A 21,874-nucleotide genomic window follows, 5' to 3' on the forward strand; every position below is an offset into this window, starting at 1 on the left:
TGATGCGTAATATTATGGGTTGGCAAACTATGGCCTGTGGGACTGTAAAGTTTTTGTAAGTAAAGTTTCACTGAAAGACAGAGATGTCCATTTGCTTCCATATTTTCTGACTGCTCTCATGCTACAGTGGCAGGGTTGACAGAGGCCATTTGGTTCACAGAGCTTAAACATTAATTCTCTGGCCCTTTACAGAGACAGTTTGCTGGCCCCTGCCCTACGCCATGAGTTCTCAAGGTCATCTCAGTGTAGTATTGAGCATCTTTCAATAGCATCTTACACATCCTCCTTTTTATTGGTACTCTGAAGTTTTGTTTATGGTATTTCACTTGATTGGCTCAGTGTTTTGTACAAAATTTGAATTGAGGTAGCCTTAAACAGAGGGCAATCACCATTTCCATCCTTAAACAGTAGCCTCACCTAATTATACATCTGTTACCTTGCAGACGTTAGAGCTTAGGAGTATTCCCTTAGTCATCTGAAATGCTGATGAACTGAGGAATGCAGGTGTAAGCAGGCATAGTGCCCTATTTGTATCATCTATCAAAATTCCTTCTGGCAAAGGGAATATATGAGGCCCTTAAGTAACCCAAGTAATCCTGAGCTGGAAAGTTGCAGTAGGAGTAGAGAGTACTACCTTGTTTTTCTTCATGTATGACATTCTTTGTGAAACTTGAGGTAAAGAGCTGTGCCCAGGGTACTTGAGAATCAGAATTTAGATTGTTAACATTGAACCAGTGTGCAATTAACTCTAAATGAGACAGAAACGCTAAGTAATACGGTGTTTATTAAGGTCATCATTTTTGTGAATAATGTAAAACGTAATGTTCAATAAGGGATACCTAAAAATGAAGCAATTTATTTGTATCTGGGGGCAGTTGTAAAGATGAGAGAAAATTGAAAATTTTGGTAGGAACAGACCATGAGTGGCTGTAAGCTTTAACTTTTTTTTTTTTTTTTTTTTTTTTTTTTTTGAGATGGAGTCAGCCTCTCTCTGTCACCCAGGCTGGAGTGCAGTGGCGCGATCTCAGCTCACTGCAACCTCTGCCTCCCGGGTTCAAGTGGTTCTTCTCCCTCAACCTCCTGAGTAGCTGAGATTACAGGCACCCACCACCATGCCAGGCTGATTTTTGTAATTTTAGTAGAGACGGGATTTCACCATGTTGGCCAGGCTGGTCTGGAACTCCTGACCTCAGGTGATCCGCCCACCTTGTCCTCCCAAAGTGCTGGGAGTACAAGCGTGAGCCACTGCGCCCGGCCAAGGCTTGAACTTTTTAAGGTCTGTGGAATCATTAGGTCTTAGATTATTTTTCTACTTAGAATAAAAAAGTATATTGCATTATCATCAGAGCACTTTAAAAGGGTATGATACATTCAATGCCAAGTGTATCCTGTCTAGATATAAAGCAATAGTGTCTTTCTTTAAGCCTTTCCTCAAATGCTACCACCTTAGGCCTTTCCTGACAATCTATATAACCCTCCACCCTTTACTCCCTATCTCTCTTCCTTGCTTAATTTTTCTTCATGTTGTATATCAAAATGTAACATGCCAAATATTTTACACATTTATTTTATTGTCTATATCCTATCTTTCAACCCCCACTAGACTGTGAGCTCCATTGAGGGCAGGTACTTCGATATAGATTTTTGTATAGTTTGTTTACTGCTGTATCTCCAGTGCCTGGCACATAGGTACTGAATAAATATTTATTAAATGGATGAATGAATTGTTGGAAAGTAAAGTTGTTTTTGATGTTTTGCTATTGTAAATGATATGTATATATACTCTTGAACAATTTTGTTTTTATCACTGATCATTTTATTTGGATTAATTTCTTGGAAGTGGAATTATTAAATTAAAAGTTTTATTTTTAAGGCTTTGGATGATATATGGACAGTTTGACCACTAGAAGGATTTTATGAATTGAATTGTCATCTCCTGTATGTTTGTTCTTGACAAAACACTAAGCACCATCTTGATAATTATTTTGGTGCTAAACTCCTTAGATTTAGGTCTTTTAGAGTTTTTTGTTGTTAGTTTCATTAACAAAATAAACACACTTATTCCAGAAAATCTGGAGGAAACAGTAAAAGAGGAAAAAGAAAAGGGTTAGGTATGGGCTTGGTGTGGTGGCTCATGCCTGTAATCCCAGCACTTTGGGAGGCCGAGGTGGGCAGATCACCTGAGGTCCGGAGTTTGAGAGCAGCCTGGCCAACATGATGAAACCCTGTCTCTACTAAAAATACAAAGTTAGCCGGGCATGGTGGATTGTGCCTGTAATTCTAGCTACTCAAGAGGCTGAGACAGGAGAATCGTTTGAACCCGGGAGGCAGAAGTTGCAGTGAGCTGAAATTGTGCCATTGCACTCCAGTCTGGACAACAACCCTGGGCAACAAAAGCAAAACTCCTCCAAAAAAAAAGAAAAAAGAAAAGGATTAGGCATGGTGGCTGGCCCCAGGCTCCCAGCACTTTGGGAGGCAGAGGCATGAGGATCACTTGAGCCCAGAAGTTCGAGACAAGCCTCGGCAACACAGTGAGATCCTCTTCTCTACAAAAAAAAAAAAAAAAAAAAATTAGCTGGATGTGGTGGTGCATATGTTTGGTGTCAGCTACTTGGAAGGCTGAAGTGAGAGGATCACTTGAGCCTGGGAGGTGAAGGCTGCCATGATTGCGCTGCTGCACTCCAGCCTGGGTGATAGAGCAAGACCCTGTCTCCCAAAAAGGAAAAGAAAACAAAAAGACCACCAAAGGGAAAGATCTAAGTTACCCTAATCCTACCACCCAAAGTAGCTTTGCTAATGTTTTGGTTTCTATCGTATTTGCAAATGTATCTTCAAGATATTTAAAAAACAAATATTTAGGCCGGGCGCGGTGGCACATGCCTATAATCCCAGCACTTTGGGAGGCCGAAGCGGGTGGATCACTTAAGGTCAAGAGTTTGAGACCAGTCTGGCCAACATGGTGAAACCCTATCTCTGCTAAAAAAAAAAAAAAAAAAAAAAAAAATTACAAAAATTAGCTGGGCATGGTGGTGTGCGCCTGTAATCCCGGCTACTGGGGAGGCTGAGGCAGGAGAATTACTTGAACACGGGTGGTGGAGGTTGCAGTGAGCTGAGATCATGTCACTGCACTCCAGCCTAGGTGACAAAGCGCAACTCTGTCTCAAACAAACAAACGAATATTTGGTGATTTAAAACACTTTTGAGGATCAAAAATCTATTCAAGTCGAGTGTGGTGGCGTGCACCTGTAGTCCCAGCTACTGAGGAGTGTGAGGCTGGAGGATTGCTCAGGCCTAGGCGTTTGAGACCAACCTGGGACAACATAGTGAGAACCCGTCTTTAGAAACAAAAAAAAAACAAAAAAAAAAACTACCCAGATTAGTCTGGATAAGGACTTTATTATAGGGAGAATAATTATAGACATTACCTGGCTTTCTGGGAAGGAGCCAAGAAAGCGCCTTTGGGAGTTTCCTCTGTCTCATCTCCTTGGTCTTAAGGAAGTTTTCCCAGGCCTTTCCTTGCAAGGAAGAGGGAAGTACTTGTTTTCTTCCCCAAAGTATTTTATTTATACATTTGTCAAAATAGTTACGGCCTTGTGGTGTATCTGTATATATATTTGCGCCTTGCTCAAGAAGAGCTAATTCCATTAAGAAATGCACTGTATTTCTCTCTTTTGGTAAGCCCATTGTTGAGCTTAGTGTACTGGACATTGGCATTAATATTTAGTTAACTAATTTAGTTAATAAATGAATGTTGAATGAAGCCATTAGGGTCTTATGGGGGACGGGTAAGAGAATGCAAACCTGAGATTGATAGCTTCCTATCGATAATTATGGGATTGTGTGAAAAATGAGAGAAGTTCTGGAGGATGAGATGTGTTAATATTTCCAGTTTTCAGAGAGGGTAAAATATTTCTATGTGAACTGAAGTAGTAAATTAGATGTTTTTGAGGGGTGTATTTTGGAAGAGAATATTTGTTAAGAAAACATTTTATCAAATGCTTGCTGTTTTATGTCTTGGGTTAGGTGCTAAGGCAATAAGGATAAAAATACATGGTACCTACTCTTTAATGGGGAAGCTGACACTAAATAATTTCACTATGTCATAATGCTGTAAAGGAATTATTATGCAAGCACAGGATATTCAGCTGCCTATTTGATTTTTCCACTTAGATGTCTTATAAGCATCTCATACTCTATACTTTTCCAAAACTGATCTTGTTAGTTTTGCCTTTATATTTATTTCATCTTAATACCATATGTGCCCATTTGCTCAAGCTAGCAGTCTCAGAGTTATCTTTGATAATTCCTTTTACTTCTCTGTTCGTATATCCAGTCTGTCACAACATCATGTCAATTTTATCTCTACGGTATCTCTGGAATCTGTTCATTTCTCTGAATCTCTATTGCTATCACCTTAGTGCAAGTTGCCACCATTTCTAACATAAACTTTTGCACCAGTGGCCTACTGATGTTTCCTGGCTTCCTTTTTTTTTTTTTTTTTTTTGAGATGGAATCTCACTCTGTCGCCCATGCTGCAGTGCAGTGGTGTGATCTCGGCTCACTGCAACCTCTGCTGCCTGAGTTCAAGTGATTCTCCTTCTTCAGGCTCCCAAGTAGCTGGGACTACAGGCATGCATCACCATGCCCGACTAATATTTGTATTTTTTAGTAGAGATGGGGCTTTACCATATTGGCCAGGCTGGTCTTGAACTCCTGACCTCAAGTGATCTGCCCTCCTCGGCCTCCCAGAGTGTTGGAATTACAGGTGTGAGCCACTGTGCCCGGCCCCTGGCTTCCATTTTTGTCTTCTATTTGTTTTCCTCACAGCAGTCAGAGTAATCTTAAAATGTAAATTAGATCAAGACTTCTCTAAAATCCTTCAATATCTCTATGTCCACTTATATGACTTTATTATTTTCTTCTACTAGCCTCTTAGTTTCACGAAGGCTGGACAGGAGCTTGTGTTTAGCAAGGCCTTGAGGATCTCAAATTTTCTTTTTCCCTCCCTTCCCCTGACTCTCTTTCCAGCTCTCTATCCTTATTCTTCCTTTCTCCTTCCCACTTAACCTCTCTTCTTCTCAGCACCTCTCTCTACCCTGTTGGTGAAAAAGATTAGAATATTCCTGATAGCAGAAAGGACGTGTGTGAACATAAGGCAAGGAACTGATTTAAGAGAGGAACTTTATGATGCATAATGTTTACCTTTATTATATGAAGTGTGGGAGATAGGAGCTTGGAGGCAGCCCTTGTGTTAACAAGGCTTGGATTTTATTGGTCATTGTGTGCCAGTGAAAAAAGAATTGGGGCTGGGCACAGTGGCTCACCCCTGTAATCCCAACACTTTGGGAGACTGAGGCGGGTGGATCACCTGAGGTCAGGAGATCAAAACCAGCCTGACCAGTATGGTGAAACCCCATCTCTACTAAAAATGCAAAAATTAGCCAGGTGTGTTTGCGTGCGCCTGTGATCCCAACTACTCAGGAGGCTGAGGCAGGAGAATTTCTTAAACCTGGGAGGTGGAGGTTGCAGTGAGCTGAGCTGAGATCGTACCACTGCACTCCAGCCTGGGTAACAGAGTGAGCCTCTGTCTCAAAAAAAAAAAAGAGAGAGAAGAAATAAATAATTCTTAGTAACGTAGGGCTAGTAAAATCGTTTAGGATGCATTTGCAGCAGTCCAGGCGGGAAATAAAAGTGTGAATAAAAATTAGGTTAGTTGGATCAGGGGAAGACTTGAGAGACTGAGGATTTAAAACTAACAGGACATGGTAATTGGGTATGAGAGATGGTAGAAGGTGAGGAGTAAAGTATGAATCCCAAATTTTTAATCCAGTGGCTGATTAGATTGGGATGTCCTTAACTATGTTTGAGAATATGGGCAATGAATGGGTTGGATGAATAAATTGATGAGTAGGGTTAGGGTTTTGGGCATATTGAACCTGATGGGCTTTATTTATATGGTTGTGTATGAAAGCCTGACTATAGGAGAGGTCACAGCTGGACTTGAGAATCACAAGCTTACATAGAAGTGCCTTTTGACTCCCACACCTTCACACATTGTTTATTGACTATCCAAATTGCTTTCATAAGCTGAAGTTTGGATTTTGGAAAACACCAAGCGAAGATTTTGGGAGTATCATGGGGCTTTGGGGGGCCTGCTGCTGCCACTTATTTACTACCCGTGGTAGAATTGGGCCTCCTTTGTTAAACAGATCTCATTATAGGCCAGAAAGATGAAGGTGATGAGGACAGAAAGTTTTCACATGGATTTGGCGGTGTTGAGGTTGTCGATGAACAGTGCAGGAGCTAGTGGAGTGGCAGGAGAAACCAGGCACACTGCGTTTTGAAGTGACTGAGAAGCGAGGAAGTAGAGATATTTCTGGATGAAGAGGAAAGATGAACAGTGCATAGCTAGAAGGGAGATGCTGCATCAAAAGTTTTAAACAAATGAAGAGATATGTTTAGAGACAGACAAAGGCACATAGGGATTAAATTTCTAGAAGAGAGGGTTGTATGGAGGAGATAAAGATCATATGTGGAGTTTTTTAACTTAGATTCGGGGGTACATGTGAAGGTTATGTAGGTAAACTTGTGTCATGGGGGTTTGTTGTACAGATTATTTCATCACCCAAGTGTTACACCTAGTACCCAGTAGTTTTTCCTGCTCCTCTCCCTCCTCCTGCCTTCCACCCCCAAGTAGACCCCAGTGTCTGTCATTCCCTTCTTTGTGTTCATGAGTTCTCAGGTGGATTTTTAGTGAAGAATATTACCCAAATATGTTTTAGCTTTTCTAAGTATCTGCAGGTGAAGAGGGACTTGGAATTGAATTTGTCGATTATTGAGTCATAGTACAGCCATTATCCTAACTCAAGCAACTGTCTTTTAGTTTGAGTTACTGCCAGTTTGCCTCAGTTTCTTTTCATAGCACCTGAAGGAAATCTCTGATTGTGTTATTGTGTTATTTTTGTATTTTTTATTTTTTGGAGATAGAGTCTCACTCTCATCCAAGGTAGAGTGCAGTGTTGCGATCATGGCTCACTGCAGCCTCTACCTCCTGAGGCTCAAGCGATCTTCCCACCTCAGCCTTCCAAATAGCTGGGACTACAGGCATGCACCACTGTGCTCTGCTAATTTTTTGATTTTTGTAGAGACAGGATCTCACTGTGTTGCCTAGACTGGTCTCAAACTCCTGGTCTCAAGTGATCCACCCTCCTCGACCTCCCAAAGTGCTGGGATTACAAGTATGGGCTACCGCACCTGGCCTGTGTTACTCTTAATAAATCTGATGACTATAAGAAATGTTTAGTCTTGGGCATTGGAAAACCATTGGTGATCCATTGGAAGGGACAGGGTGGTGAATACATTTGAAATCTTATTGTGAGCAGCAATTGAAGAAATTAGGAATGTTAGGCCATGGGAAGGAGTCTTTGGGGAGACATGGTGATTATTTGCCAATACCAGAATGATTTTCATTTGAAAGAGTGCCTAGATGTGTAATCCGGTGATAGAAACTGTTGGAAAACATATTGGTTTGGTGTTAAGGAAGATATTTTAAAACAATTTCTAATAAAACATATGTGTATTTTAAACTGGCTATTTTAAATAGAATTTTGAGACCTAATTGTTAGAAAGATTGTGTTTTTTTTCTTTCTTTCTTTTTTTTTTTTTGAGACAGGGTCTTGCCTTGTCGCCTAGGCTGGAGTGCAGTGGCTGTTCACTGCAGCCTTGACCTCCTAGGCTCAAGCAATCCTCCCACCTCAGCCTCCTGAGTAGCTGAGACCACAGGCATGAGCCACCATACCCAGCTAATTTTTGTATTTTTTGTCAAGATGGGGTTTCATCGTGTTGCCCAGGCTGGTCTTGAATTCTTGTACTGAAGTGATCCACCCTCCTCAGCTTCCCAAGTGTTGGGATTACAGGTGTGAGCTAACCTGCAACCGGTCAATTGTGGTCTTTTAAGTAATAAAAACCTAGGTTTGAATCTTTGTTCTGCTGTCTGTGACTGTGGACAAGTTGTTTAACCCTTCAGCTTTATTTTTATCTGTTATGTTTGGGTTGTTGTGAAGGTTAAATTAGATTAAATGAGCTAGTTCATGTATAAAATATTCAGCTTCAGTGTTCAGTGGATATTAATTCCACTTCTTCAGTAAAGAGCCCAGCTTTACAGGAATCTAATAAAAAGCAGTTGCTTGGAAGGTACTGGAGTAGTTCCTTTCTTCTTGGAAGGAGTGATTGGACCACTCCTTTCTGGGTATGTTGTTTTCTTACCTGGTTGTTTAACTTGTTTTATGGGGGTTGAACTAAATGACCTCCAAGCCCAAGAATATTTGGAAAGGAAACAAAGAGTAGCAGTGAGCAGTCCCAGAACCCAGGTTGTGGTATTTCTATAAATGAAAGCGAATCTGGGGCTTCCTGGAAATGATTGATTTCAGGTCTGAGGCAAGAAAAATACAAGATGATCCTGGAACATTCTGACATATCAGATAGAAAAGAAGCTGTTAAAGACTGCTAGGGTCATGTCAAAAGGACCCAGGAGCCAACCTGAAGAGTCTCCCACTCTTCAAAGATGAGACAGTTTGAACACTGTTAATAATTGCTGTGAATTGAAATATATTAATAAAGTAATGTGTTACTGTTGGACACTGTTGGAAGGTGCAAGTGAACCTAGTCGTTATTTTGAAAACAAATAAGAATTAAGGCTTTTTTCCTCCTTTATTAAGCAGTATCATTCGGTAACTATACCAAATAGTATAAGAGGAAAATTTCTCTTTGCAGAAGTATTCCAGCTAATACATAAGGGAGGAATGAAAGAATATAATCACTTACAACCTTAGTGAACTTAGGGAACCAAGCATTGATCATAAATTACTGCAGGTGTCACAAACACATCATCACAATGTGTGCCTCTTGATGGAATAATATACCAGTACATGTGAAGTATTGCCAAAAAAGAACCCAAATTGATGAAAATCTCAAAATCTCTATACCCAGTCACCAGTTTACATGAAATGCAAAAGACAGAACAACGTTTAATTATATCATGGATAAAATCAGCAAAACCCAGACTTTAAAAAAATGTTTTGGGTCAGGCATGGTAGCTCATGCCTATAGTCTCAGCACTTTGAGAGGCCAAGGTGGGAGGATTGCTTGAGGCCCAGAGTTTGAGACTAGGTTGGACAATATAGTGAGACCCTGTCTCTACAGAAAATACAAAAATTAGCTGGGCATAGTGGTATGCGCCTGTAGTCCTAGCTGCTCAGGAGGCTAAGGTGGGGGAATCCCTTGAGCCAAGGAGGTCAAGGTTGCAGTGAGTTATGACTGTACCACTGCACTCCAGTCTGGGTGACAGAGCGAGACGCTGCGGGGAGAAACAAATTCTTTGAGAAATAACATTCTTAAATATTTATGGATAGAATGCTAAGCTGAAACTTTTCTTCAAAATAATATCAAAGGAAGCTTAGATAAGGTGGTGGAAAGAGCAGGATTCGCCGTGGATTGTTGGTTTTGGGGCTAAGTGATTGGTACACGGGAGTTTGTCATCTGCTTTTTGGTGCATTTATGAAAATACAAAAATTTTCCATAATAAGTAAAAAAAAAATCCCACCCCAACAGTCTCACTTTGCTAATTCATATTTTTTTCTTTAAATATTACTTTATTCTTGTAAACACATTTTACTGTTTACTATGCATACGCTATTTTTAATAATGTGCACATATTTACTGTGTTTTACTTGGCCTTCATATTAATATTTAATGTGTCATAATTTAGTAGATTATTCGCTTCTTTTTTGCTTTGTGAATAAAGCTTAGCAGTTTTGGGCACATATTTCAATGCTTCTATTGAATTTTTCCTTGGTCTAAACTAGAATTAAAGTAGCATGGTCCTTTTCACTCTTGATATCAGCTATTCCTTTTTTTTTTTTTTTTTTTTTTTTTGAGACGGAGTCTTGCTCTGTCGCCCAGGCTGGAGTGCAGTGGCGTGATCTCAGCTCACTGCAAGCCCCGCCTCCCGGGTTCACGCCATTCTCCTGCCTCAGCCTCTACGAGTAGCTGGGACTACAGGCACCTGCCACCACGCCCGGCTAATTTTTTGTATTTTTAGTAGAGACGGGGTTTTACCGTGGTCTCCATCTCCTGACCTCGTGATCCGCCCGCCTTGGCCTCCCAAAGTGCTGGGATTACAAACGTGAGCCACCGCGCCCGGCCTTAGCTACTCCTGATGTTAGTTTTTCCACTTGCTGTCTGACACAGTGCTACAGTAGAATCTTACTCGCCATTTTTTGCTGAAGTTTTCTTCCCTGTCTTTTTCTCTATAAAAATATATTATTTTAAAATTAAACAAAATGGTCCCTTTTCCCCAAGTTCTGTTCTTTAGAGGCAACTTTTGTTATCAGTTTGGAGTATATTTTTTGTCTTCTTAGCAGTAAATGTAGTTTTCAATTTCTCTTTGTACTTGACTGCATTTTCAGATTCTCTACACTGACCATTAATTGCTTTTATTAAAAACATTGTGAAATATTTCAGGCATATAAAAATATAAATTGTGATAAACACCCGTGTATTCATTGGCAAGCTGCAAAAATAAAACATTGTAGATACAATTAAGGCTGCCTTTATAATCTTATCTTTTTCAGATATAACCTTATTCTGAATGTTATATTTGTCAGTTTCATGTTTGTTTCTATGCTTTTGCTGCAGTTTGTATGTCTTGAAACAGTATAAACCTAGCTGCAGGTTTATGCATTTTATATAAAAATTATCATTACTATAGGCTATGTTTTGATTTTTCTTTTGTATAGCATACTTTATTAAATATTTTAGCCATTACCAAATTGCCAAATAGATAATTAAATAATTAGCTATTATCAAATCATTCTTTGAAGTGATTATTTCAGTTTATAATACCACAAACACTACTTGAAAGTTTCCATTGTTTTACATCCTTACCAACACCTGGTATTATCAGACTTATTAAGTTTTATGAATCTAATGAGTGTAAGATAGTATCTCACTTTCGTTTTAATCATACACGCCTTTTAAAATTTGGAAAAATGTGTCCCTTTTTCGTTCTCTAAGCTTCTGGGGGACATAGCCATGATGCCTTTTAAGTTAAGGAATTGCTACATGGTTGTCTAGTTACCTCTCAATAAACTGCCCTTTTAGTGTGCCATGACAAAAGATTGTATTAAAGCTAAAGTCTGATTCTTTGAGATAGTAGGATTTCTTTTTGCTCTTCTAAAGAACTAAAATGAATTTTTTTTGACAGTGTATGATATAAAAGGTCTGTAGCACCAGAACATTTGACATACTCTCTGTCTTTTGTATTCTAGGCTCCGAGCTCTGTCCAGTGGTGGGAGTATTACATCCCCTCCTCTTTCTCCAGCGTTGCCGAAGTATAAATTAGCAGATTATCGTTATGGCAGAGAAGAAATGTTAGCACTTTTCCTTAAAGACAACAAGGTAAGAAAGTAGGAAAAGAGTTCAAAATTGTGAATGAGACTTTGGGATATATACCTTGATGTACTGATACATGAAAACTGATTTATTTTACTAATGTATTGACCCATGCCTTTCCACCTTAACTGTTTCCCCGCTTTGAAGCCTGCAATAGTTAACAGAGGATCTTCTAAGTGTTATCACATGCTATATTTTAGGCAGCATCATGGAAACAGGAGAGTAGTCAGCACTTACTGCCTTATCTAGCTAACTTCCTCTTAACCCCTCTTTCATGTCTATTTGTATCCTAGTTCAATGGCTAAGAAATGAAGAATTTTTCCTTTCTCTTTATTGTACCTCTTATCCTACTTTCCACTTAAAAATAAGGAGCCAACAGGAGGAGCACCGTCGACTATATAAAATTTTTAGTGGAGAGAAAACCTTAAAATGTAAGACTACATTTGTGTCACTTAGATCAAAACTGAAACAGTGTAAAATATACTTTTATTATGACTTTTACTCACTGACTAGTAAGAAATAATATTTTGTATTTTTTCCCAATATACATTTTTTTTGAGACAGAGTATGGCTCAGTCGCCCAGGCTGGAGTGCAGTGGCGCGATCTCATCTCACTGCAACCTCTGCAACCCAGGTTCAGGTGATTCTTGTGCCTCAGCCTCCTGAGTGGCTGGGACTATAGACATGCGTTACCACGCTTGGCTAATGTTTTTGTATTTTAGTAGAGATGAGATTTCATCATGTTGGCCAGGCTGGTCTCCAACTTCTGCCCTCAAGTGATCTGCCTGCCTTGGCCTCCAACAAAAGTGCTGGGATTACAGGCGTGAGCCACAATGCCCCACCTCCAGTATACTTTGTTTTTCAATGATCGAGAATTTCAAATTTTAGTGATGCTTGCTAAGGACACATACAGTTGCTTGTAAAACTCTCCTTATCATCTTCTGCTTCTCATTAAATGTAGAGACTTTTATTCCTCCACTTTGTGCTCTGGTATAGCAGTTAGTGCTGAATCCAAAAGTGGCAGTCACTTGAGAAGCCGGGGAGTATTGACTGGGGTTTTTAATACTGACTCTCTCAAAATGTATAAGGACTATAGAAGTCAATTATGGCTGAATAAGCATTAATCTGTATTTATAATAATCAACAATAAATAGAAGAGTATTCTTTCTTGGATTTATCTTCTTGTATTTCTTCTTATCGCAGGAATAGCATTAATCTCATAATCATGTGTTTGGTCCTACAGATACCTTCAGACCTTCTGGATAAAGAATTTCTGCCTATCCTCCAGGAAGAACCCCTTCCACCATTGGCTCTGGTACCCTTTACAGAAGAAGAACAGGTTTGTGATTAGCTCTGAGCCCCAGCAAACTCTTATTCTTTTCCTGCTAAGGCATGAAAATAGGAAGTTACTATTTATGCTCTAAGGATTATCCTGCATCCTCATAGGTCTGCTTTCTTCTATTTCTTGGTACGTTGATGCTTATTAGTTGACTAGATTTTCTGTAGTATCTGTAGCTTTTGAGTATTTGGAAACGTTTGTAGATCCTTAAGGACATTGGGAACCATCCTTTAAAACTTTACTGAAGTAGAGAGGAAGAGTGATTTGTGGGGAGGGGAGAAAATCATCTTTGCAAATAAACAGATTTTCAGAAGTAATTGCCAACCTGAATTCTTACCAGTGCATTTTACTACTAAGGGAAAAATGTAGCTCTTCAGTTCAAAATGCATTCAAAACTCTTCTGTCACCAATGTATGTGTGTGTGTGTGTGAGAGAGAGAGTGATGTGAGAAAGTAAAACTTGTGGGCTGGAAAGTAGCAAATTTAGTATTGTTCCTGTTTATAGTGTATTTTGTTCTGTGCAAAGAAAATAAAAGAGTTTCTGATTTCAAGGAACTTATGATGACTTTAGAAAAATGGAAAAATAAGCCTTGTTGGAAAGCTTGAATGTTACTTTATGGGCATCCATACGGGAAGAAGAGAGTCCAGGAGCCAAAAATATATCTGTTTGACGCTTAAGGAAAAGGTAAAGCAAGAAGTAATAAAAATCTTTTCAAATACTCTATGAAATATTAAAATCCTGGGCATTTGGAAAGAGAATTTTTCAAGAAGGTTTTAAACTATGAAATGTTTTGAACGACAAAAATGTTGGGGCCAGATGCATGGTTCACACCTGTAATCCCAGCACTTTGGGAGGCCGAGGTGGGCAGATCACCTGAGGTCAGGAGTTTGAGACCAGCCTGGCCAACATGGTGAAACCCTATCTCTACTAAAAATAAAAAAATTAGCCGAGCGTGGTGACACACAGTTGTAATCCCAGCTACTTGGGAGGCTGAGGCAGGAGAATCGCTTGAACTCGGGAGACAGAGGTTGCAGTGAGCTGAGATTGCATCACTGCACTCCAGCCTGAGCAAAGAGTGAGACTCCATTAAAAAAAAAAAGAAACAAAATGTTGGCATATGTCCTTTACTTGAATACCTTCTGTACAGTTGGTACAAAAATGCAGAAGTGTGATACACAGAGGAAAATGCACCTTGGACATGGCTGTAGCCAAAGGTCTTCCTGGCAGAGGGGTAAAAACTGAACCTTAGGAATTTGGGTAAAAAAGAATCCTGCAATTCAACTAATATTTTAATCCTTTCCATGCCAGCTGCCCCCTTTCCCAGAGGCTGCGAGTGTTAGCAGTTCTTATGTATTTTTCCAAGTAAATATGGAAATATATTTTCCTCCTTTTAATACAAGTGGTACGATTCTGTACTTCCAACATCAAGTATTTTTACTGAAAGACTTCCCTGCAGATTTGGAAAAATTTTTTCCCATCGTTTTTGTTTGCATTTCTTTGCCTGTAGCAGTAAACAGTTTAGATGTTTATTCATCATTTATATTTCTGTTAATTTTTTTCTTGCCTTTGCCAGTTTTTCTTTTGGGATATTCATCTTTTTCTTGTTGATTTATGCTATTTATATGAGCTCTGTGTGTGTGTGTGTGTGTGTGTGTGTGTGTGTGTGTGTGTGTGTGTGTATTTTTTGTTTACTTATTTAGATTTTATTTTTTGAGCTAGGTTCTCACTCTGTCATCCAGGCTGGAGTATAGTGAGGGTCTCACTCTGTCACCCAGGCTGTAGTACAGTGGCATGATCATAGCTCACTACAACCTTGAACTTCTGGGCTCAAGGGATTCTCCTGCCTCAGCCTCCTGCATAGCTGGGAGTACAGGTGCATGCCACCACATTTGGCTAATTTCATTTTTTGTAGAGACAGGATCTCGCTCTGTTATCTAGGCTGGTGTTGAACACCTGGCCTCAAGCGATTCTTCCTCCTCAGCCTCTCAAAGTGCTGGGCTTACAGGCATGATCCACCATGCCTGGTCTGGCTCCTCATATTTTAAAGTCATTGACCATAGCTGTGCCCAGTAAGTTTTCTAAATGTTAAAGTTGCATTTATGATTTTATTTCTTTCTTTTTCTTTTTCTTTTTGAGACTGAGTCTTGCTCAGTCACTCAGGCTGTAGTGCAGTGTCACAGTCTCGGCTCACTGCAACATCTGCCTCCTGGGTTCAAGGGATTCTTGTGCTTCAGCCTCCCGAGTAGCTGGGATTACAGGTGTATACCAACATGCCTGGCTAATTTTTGTATTTTTAGTAGAGACAGGGTTTCACCATGTTGGTCAGGCTGGTCTCAGACTTCCTGAGCTCAAGTGAATCCTCCTGCCTTGGCCTCCCAAAGTTCTGGGATTACAGGCGTGAGCCACCGTGCCTGGCCACATTATGATTTTAAATAAAAAAGCTAATTTTATGAGCTTCATGTACCAGTTTTATTCTTTTGTGATTATTCTTTTAATTTTTAGCTATTTGTGTATTATTTTTAAAAATTCCTTTTTATGTTTCTTTAAATGATTTCCTAGATTTCTTAGAGACTAAATGTATCAGAAGAGGGAGGAGGACATGCTACTAGTTACCAAAATGTGGTAGACTTTTACTCAACAGAATGAATAATTGAATTACCCAGACACATCTTGTAACATTTTAAAGAAATTAGTGTGTAGTAAGTACACAGATCGTTTGGAAAATCAAAAATTATTTTGCAAATGTTGCTTGAGATCTGTTGGTTAACTGCAGTTAACCAGTAATAGTTGGTTAACAATTTAGAGGAGAATAAAATTAGGTATGCACTACGCCTATACACCAAAATTAGTTCCAGAACAACTAAAGGAATATGTTTAATTTTGTTCTTATGATGGAAATGTTTATCTTAAGGTCTGTATTCTGTTATCACAGCATCTTGATGCAAGCATTGGGAGGTTTTCACTGTAGCCACAGAAGATCATCAGGTCCGTTTTGAAGGCATTTAAAATGCACCATTTGGGATTTCCTGATGCATATTTGGTAGCCTTTATCATTTACCAAATATGTTGGAGTAGGACAGTGCTTAAAGCTGGCAAAAAATTGATAAAAAATTTGATGTTTGTCCTTTGAATGATCAGGTACCCCTTCAGAGATTAGTATTGACTAGATCTTCCTAGACTAGAGTTTTGTATACCTTTTCTTTTGGTACTCTTAGGGAGGTAAATAATAACTTAAACCAGGCTTCTTGCTGCATGTCTTGTTTGCTGAAGTTACTTGAAATAGGTATCTTTAAAGTATATTGACATACTCATTCTCCTTCTCCCTCCATGTATCTATGTATCAAATATAGTGAGAAAAAAATGCATTACACCTGCAATTTAGGTAGCTGTTACAAGACTGGTGTGTTTTATTTATTTGACATCAAAGAAGTTACTTTACTCATTCTTTTTTTTTTGAGACAGAGTCTCACTCTATCACCCAGGCTGGAGTGCAGTGGTGCGATCTTGGCTCACTGCAAGCTCTGCTTCTCGGGTTCACGCCATTCTCCTGCCTCAGCCTCCCGAGTAGCTGGGACTACAGATGCCTGCCACTGCACCCGGCTAATTTTTTGTATTTTTAGTAGAGACGGGGTTTCACCGTGTTAGCCAGGATGGTCTCGATCTCCTGACCCCGTGATCCGCCTGCCTCGGCCTCCCAAAGTGCTGGGATTACAGGCGTGAGCCACTGCGCCCGGCCTATTTATTCATTCTTGATAATACTTGTATATATACCTAACAAAATTCAAAAAGCACGTAATGAAAAGCAAGTCTGTGACTCACCCAAACTCTGCCACCTATTACTGTTCCTCAGAAATAACCACTATTTCCATTTTCTTGTATTCCCTTCCAGGGTGCTTATGGTGTCTACAACTATCTGTATATTCCCTTAAACACTATTTCACACACACACACACACACACACACACACACAAATGGTAGCATGCGATTCACACAGTTCTACACTTGACAGTTTTTATTTATTTATTTATTTATTTATTGAGACAGAATCTCACTCTATTGCCCAGGCTAGAGTGCAGTGGTGTGATCTTGGCTCACTGCAACCTCCGATTCTCGGGTTCAAGTAATTCTTCTGCTTCAGCCTCCCGAGTAGCTGGGATTACAGACGCCCGCCACCACGCCTGGCTAGTTTTTGTATTTTCATTAGAGATGGGGTTTCACCATATTGGCCAGGATGGCCTCGAACTCCTGACCTCAAGTGATCCGCCTGCCTTGGCCTCCCAAAGTGATGGGATTACAGGCATCTGCCACCATCCTTGGCTATTTTTTGTAATTTTAGTGGAGATGGTGTTTTGCCTTGTTGGTCAGGCTAGTCTCGAACTCCTGGCCTCAAGTGATCTGCCTGCCTTGACCTCCCAAAGTGCTGGGATTACAGGTGTGAGCCACCGTGCCTGGCACTTTACAGTTTTAACCTAAGCATCTAAGAGATAATGACATACTTACTTAGCTTTTAGTGTGTATTAGACACTGTTCTAAGCACTTAACGTTTGATGTGTTGAGTGCTTGCAGTGACCTGTGAGGTAGATAATATCCCTATCTACATTATATAGATGAGGAAAATGAGGCACAGAGAAGTTGAGTGTAGGGGCCAGAATTCAGTCCCAGGGAGTTTGGCCTCTCCGTGTTGCTAATTACAAGTATGCTCCATGTCCCTGTATATTAGGTTGACCATAGGACATTGCAGTTTTTGTTATCATACGATTCTGTCTAAGAAATAGATTTGTGGCCTGGCACAGTGGCTCACACCTGTAATCCCAGCACTTTGGGAGGCTGAGGCGGGCAGATCACAAAATCAGGAGATTGAGACCATCCTGGCCAACACTGTGAAGCCCCATTTCTACCAAAAATAGAAAAAATTAGCTGGGCATGGTGGCATGCGCCTGTAGTCCCAACTACTCGAGAGGCTGAGCCAGGAGAATCGCTTGAACCCGGAAGGCAGAGGTTGCAGTGAGCTGAGATCGTGCCACTGCACTCCAGCCTGGACGACAGAGCAAGACCCCGTCTCAAAAAAAAAAAAAGAAAGAAATAGAGTTGTTTCTTTTTTTTTTTTTTTTTAAATCAGCAGTACAGAATTTTACATGTAGAGGACCATGATTTTTAAATTAGGATTGGCTAATACATAGATGGCTTCCATATTTTGCTTTTATGAACAGTACTGTAGTTAATCTTTCTATTTATGTTAGTTTTTACATGGGTAAGAAGTAGAATTGTTGTGTCAAAGGGGATGGGCATTTAAATTTTTAGAAATTGCCTTCTAGAGAGATTATACTAGTTTATACTTTCATCAGCAATGTATGAGAGTTTGTGAAAATATATATGCACTCAAACGGGTGCATTTGAGTTTTATATATGTGATAGTTTGGTTCATAGGTGTTCAACTGCATGGGATCCTAGCATGCATGTTGCAGTTAGCTCTGTTCACAATTATTTCAATATTAGAATATATTAATCTGTATTTTGGGACTTCATACTGTTGTTTAATTATAATAATACACAGAGACATTATTTAGTACCCCACTGCTTACTCTGTGCTAAAAGGTAAGTTAATATATATGTTTCAATCAGTTTTCTTTTTTATTAAGTACATTTTATTATAGTTTGAAATAAAAATATAATTTTTGAGTTTGGTGTCTTTTATTTTTAGTTGTCAAATATATCTTAAGTCTTTAGTTTTGAAGTTACTTGATAATATGATTATATACCTAAAAAGTAAAAAAAATTCTTATTTACACTGATAAAGTTCCTAAAACTTACCAAACAAATTGTTGTGAATAAAATTCTGAAAAAAGCAGCTAGGAGAAAATGACCTATTTATTACAACACATTTAATAATGAAAGTAGAAGTTTTTTAACAATTAGATGTTGACTTCTTCAAAAGAAGGTGGTATAGACATCATATTTCAGTTGATTTTGAATCAAAATAGAAAGTCAGTGGAAACCAGTTTGGACTAAAATATTAGTTGAATTGCAGGATTCTTTTTTACCTTAATTCTTTCTTTCTTTTTTTGAGACGGAGTCTTGCTCTGTCGCCCAGGCTAGAGTGCAGTGGCGTGATCTCGGCTCACTGTAGCCTCTGCCCCCTGGGTTCAAGCAATTCACCTGCCTCAGCCTCCCAAGTAGCTGGGATTACAGGTGCCTGCCACTGCGCCCGGCTAATTTTTGTATTTTCAGTAGAGAAAGGGTTTCACCATCTTGGCGAGGCTAGTCTCGAACTCCTGACCTCGTGATCCACCTGCCTCGGCCTCCCAAAGTGCTGGGATTACAGGCATGAACCACCACACCTGGCCTTTTACCTTAACTCTTAAGCCTAAGCTTTTCTCTCTGCCAGGAGAACCCTTGGCTACAGACATACCAAAGGTGCACTCCATTATCTCTTTGTACTTGACCCTGTTCCAGATTGGCTGCGGTGCAAATGCAGGTTAATAACTGAGTGATTGGGTTTTACTTTAATTTATTAAGTATTCCCTTCATCTTCCCATTAATGTGTTATTTAGATGGTTGGTCTTGTTTAGATCCTTGGCCCTTTCCCATTCACTTATGATTCCTTTCATTCTGTTGAATACTACTTGGAGTTGCTAATTCACATTGATGTGCAGAATGTCCTACCCTCGCATCAGACGTTTGGTAACTCCCTTTCATTTCCACCTTTCACCAGTTAAAGGCTTACAGGACCCTTTCAAACCAGATCTCTTTTGTAAAATTTTCTGTATTTATTCTGTTATGTATTTTCCCTATCTACTTGTGCATATATAGGGCATTTAGTTTGTTTGCTTATTTCCTCACCAAACCTAGCATAGTGTAAGGCATTGATTGTCAATTTTGTTGATCTGAAATGTTAATTTGCAGTTATCAAGTAAAATCAAGTTTTGGATCATCTCATATGTTGTGCAGTTACGGTTTTCCATTGCTAGTAGTAATTAGATGCCGTTTTATAGATGCAGTGGGAATATGGGGAGAAGCAACATGTAGTTTTATCTGTTTCATCCATTTTTTTCTTTCTTTTTTTCCTTTTTCTCTCTCTTTTTTTTTTTTTTTTTTTTTTGGCAGAGAAACTTTTCCATGTCTGTAAATAGTGCTGCTGTCCTGCGATTGACAGGACGAGGAGGAGGAGGAACAGTGGTGGGGGCTCCTAGAGGTCGAAGTTCTTCAAGAGGGCGAGGTGAGCTTTCATATGAAAAAAGTAATAATGGAGGAGGAGGAGGAGGATAGAGAACTTACTTTTAAAATATTTGAATGCCTGATTTAATAAAAACTGTTCTTTGACATTAACTGCATACTAAATGTCCTGAATATTTATATTCAGAACCATTTTTTTAAGGTATCTCCTCTATAATCCCTGATTTGGAACAGAGGAGTATAATTCTAGCTGTACAGATTTGAACATGAGGGAATTTAGACAGTCCCAATTCACTCCGACAAATCCATGTTCCTCATCCCCAGAGAGCCTTACACTTTGGGAGCCAACGCTTCCTGAAGTGTCTTAACTATGGAAGCAGCACTGAAGTACCTGCAGTCCTCTGTGACAGTTTCTGTGTGAGAGGCGTGTGCCAAGAGCTTCTCCAGCCAGAGAGGGGCTTTAACAAAAACTGCCTCATCAGGACTAGGACCTTTAGGGGTAGAACAAAAGATAATTCTGCCACATTGATTTATTTAACCTATAGTTTTACAGATTTTTGTGTTGGAAAAATAGTCTTATTTTGATATTACTTGTTTCTTTGATATCTGCCCCCTATTTTGGGTTTGCTGATTTTCTCTTATATGGTGACATTCTTAATATTTGTAATATGAATATTTGCTTGATCATTTAGCTCTTATGTTGACTAAATCATAACAGTGGTCTAAATACACCTTGTAATTTTCTCTAAGAGATACTTTAGAAATGGAAGAATTGGATGTGTGCAGTGAGTGAGACCATTGTCTCTCCATATTATACCACCAAGATTGGCATCATCATGAGTATATTTAAATTCTTTATAAATAGAGTAATTTATCTACAGTCTCTCTAGAAAATGCATTCAATTGTACATTCCTGGGAAGAGGTTTCTTTTAGTAGTCTACTCAGAATGTGGGAATCCAGGTGTGAAGTGTCTGATTAAAACTCTCCACTTGTTTTGCTAGGTACTATTACCTAGTTGTGTTTTTTCCTTCTGGCTTTATTTGTCCATCTTTAAAGAGTATTTTTTTTTTTTTTTTTTTTAACCTGAGGAGATGTTAGACTAAATGTAAAACTTAAAGGAAATACCTGTGCAACAAAATTTTGGGTGGTGGGATCTAGGCATGTGTGTGCTTCAAAAGCTCCACAGGCAATTCAGATTCATACACCGAGTTAGGTTCCACTGGTCCAGAATTTGAGATCCATGCATCTTGGTGGCACGGTGGTGGTTTCGAGTTGGGACTGACCACTTATGGCTCTGGCCTGCTGCTTGGGCATTTCCTGTGTTTTTCTGCTGTGGGTTGGTGGCAAGGAGAGGTTGTACTTGGGCAGCTTTGCCTCCAGTGCTTTTCAGGGCAAGCCAGGGAGAGATCTTCTGGATGAAGAAGTGTGAATAACACCGACTTTTGTGTGCTGCAAATACCAACCAATCTCTGAACAGCACCACCTCCCGGCCCTATTACTTAATCGAGAAACAAGTGAATGATTGAATTTCTCCTTGCTTTTTGGTTTATGATTGAATTTCTCCTTGCTTTTTGGTTTCTTTGAAATGAAGGGTTATCACATATGATAGAAAGCTTACATTCAGAATTTAATCAGGCTATGTAAAAAAAATAGATGTTGTGACATATGTAAGAAGTCATGACTTTATTTACATATTAATGTTGAAGAATGGCACGAAACTAGTCAAGTGAGTGAACTGACTTGGTGTGAAAAGTACTTTTAACATTATCTCAACTACCCGTGTTTCTTTTTAATGATCTCAGTAGCCCATTTTCTAAAAGAAGGTTGTAATTATGATCTGTGGTTTTGTGTTTTCCACTCATTACTTAATTTTAACTTGCTGGTTAAATAATGATTATTGTGGCTTTTCT

General features: G+C 39.3%; 1 protein-coding gene across 28 annotated transcripts in view; it reads left to right on the forward strand.

Moving 5' to 3' along the window:
- Positions 1-21,874, forward strand: part of GIGYF2 (GRB10 interacting GYF protein 2) — a 163,350-nt gene that overhangs the window by 40,635 nt on the left and 100,841 nt on the right. For all 28 annotated transcript variants that reach the window (XM_063645250.1, XM_063645256.1, XM_063645262.1 and 25 more), the window contains 3 exons: positions 11,328-11,457; positions 12,695-12,790; positions 19,895-20,006. In XM_063645250.1, the coding sequence (XP_063501320.1) occupies positions 11,328-11,457; positions 12,695-12,790; positions 19,895-20,006 (338 nt within the window). The remainder of the gene's footprint in view (positions 1-11,327; positions 11,458-12,694; positions 12,791-19,894; positions 20,007-21,874) is intronic.

The sequence above is a fragment of the Symphalangus syndactylus genome, chromosome 8 (assembly GCF_028878055.3).
Source record: "Symphalangus syndactylus isolate Jambi chromosome 8, NHGRI_mSymSyn1-v2.1_pri, whole genome shotgun sequence".
Classification (NCBI taxonomy): Eukaryota; Metazoa; Chordata; class Mammalia; order Primates; family Hylobatidae; genus Symphalangus; species Symphalangus syndactylus.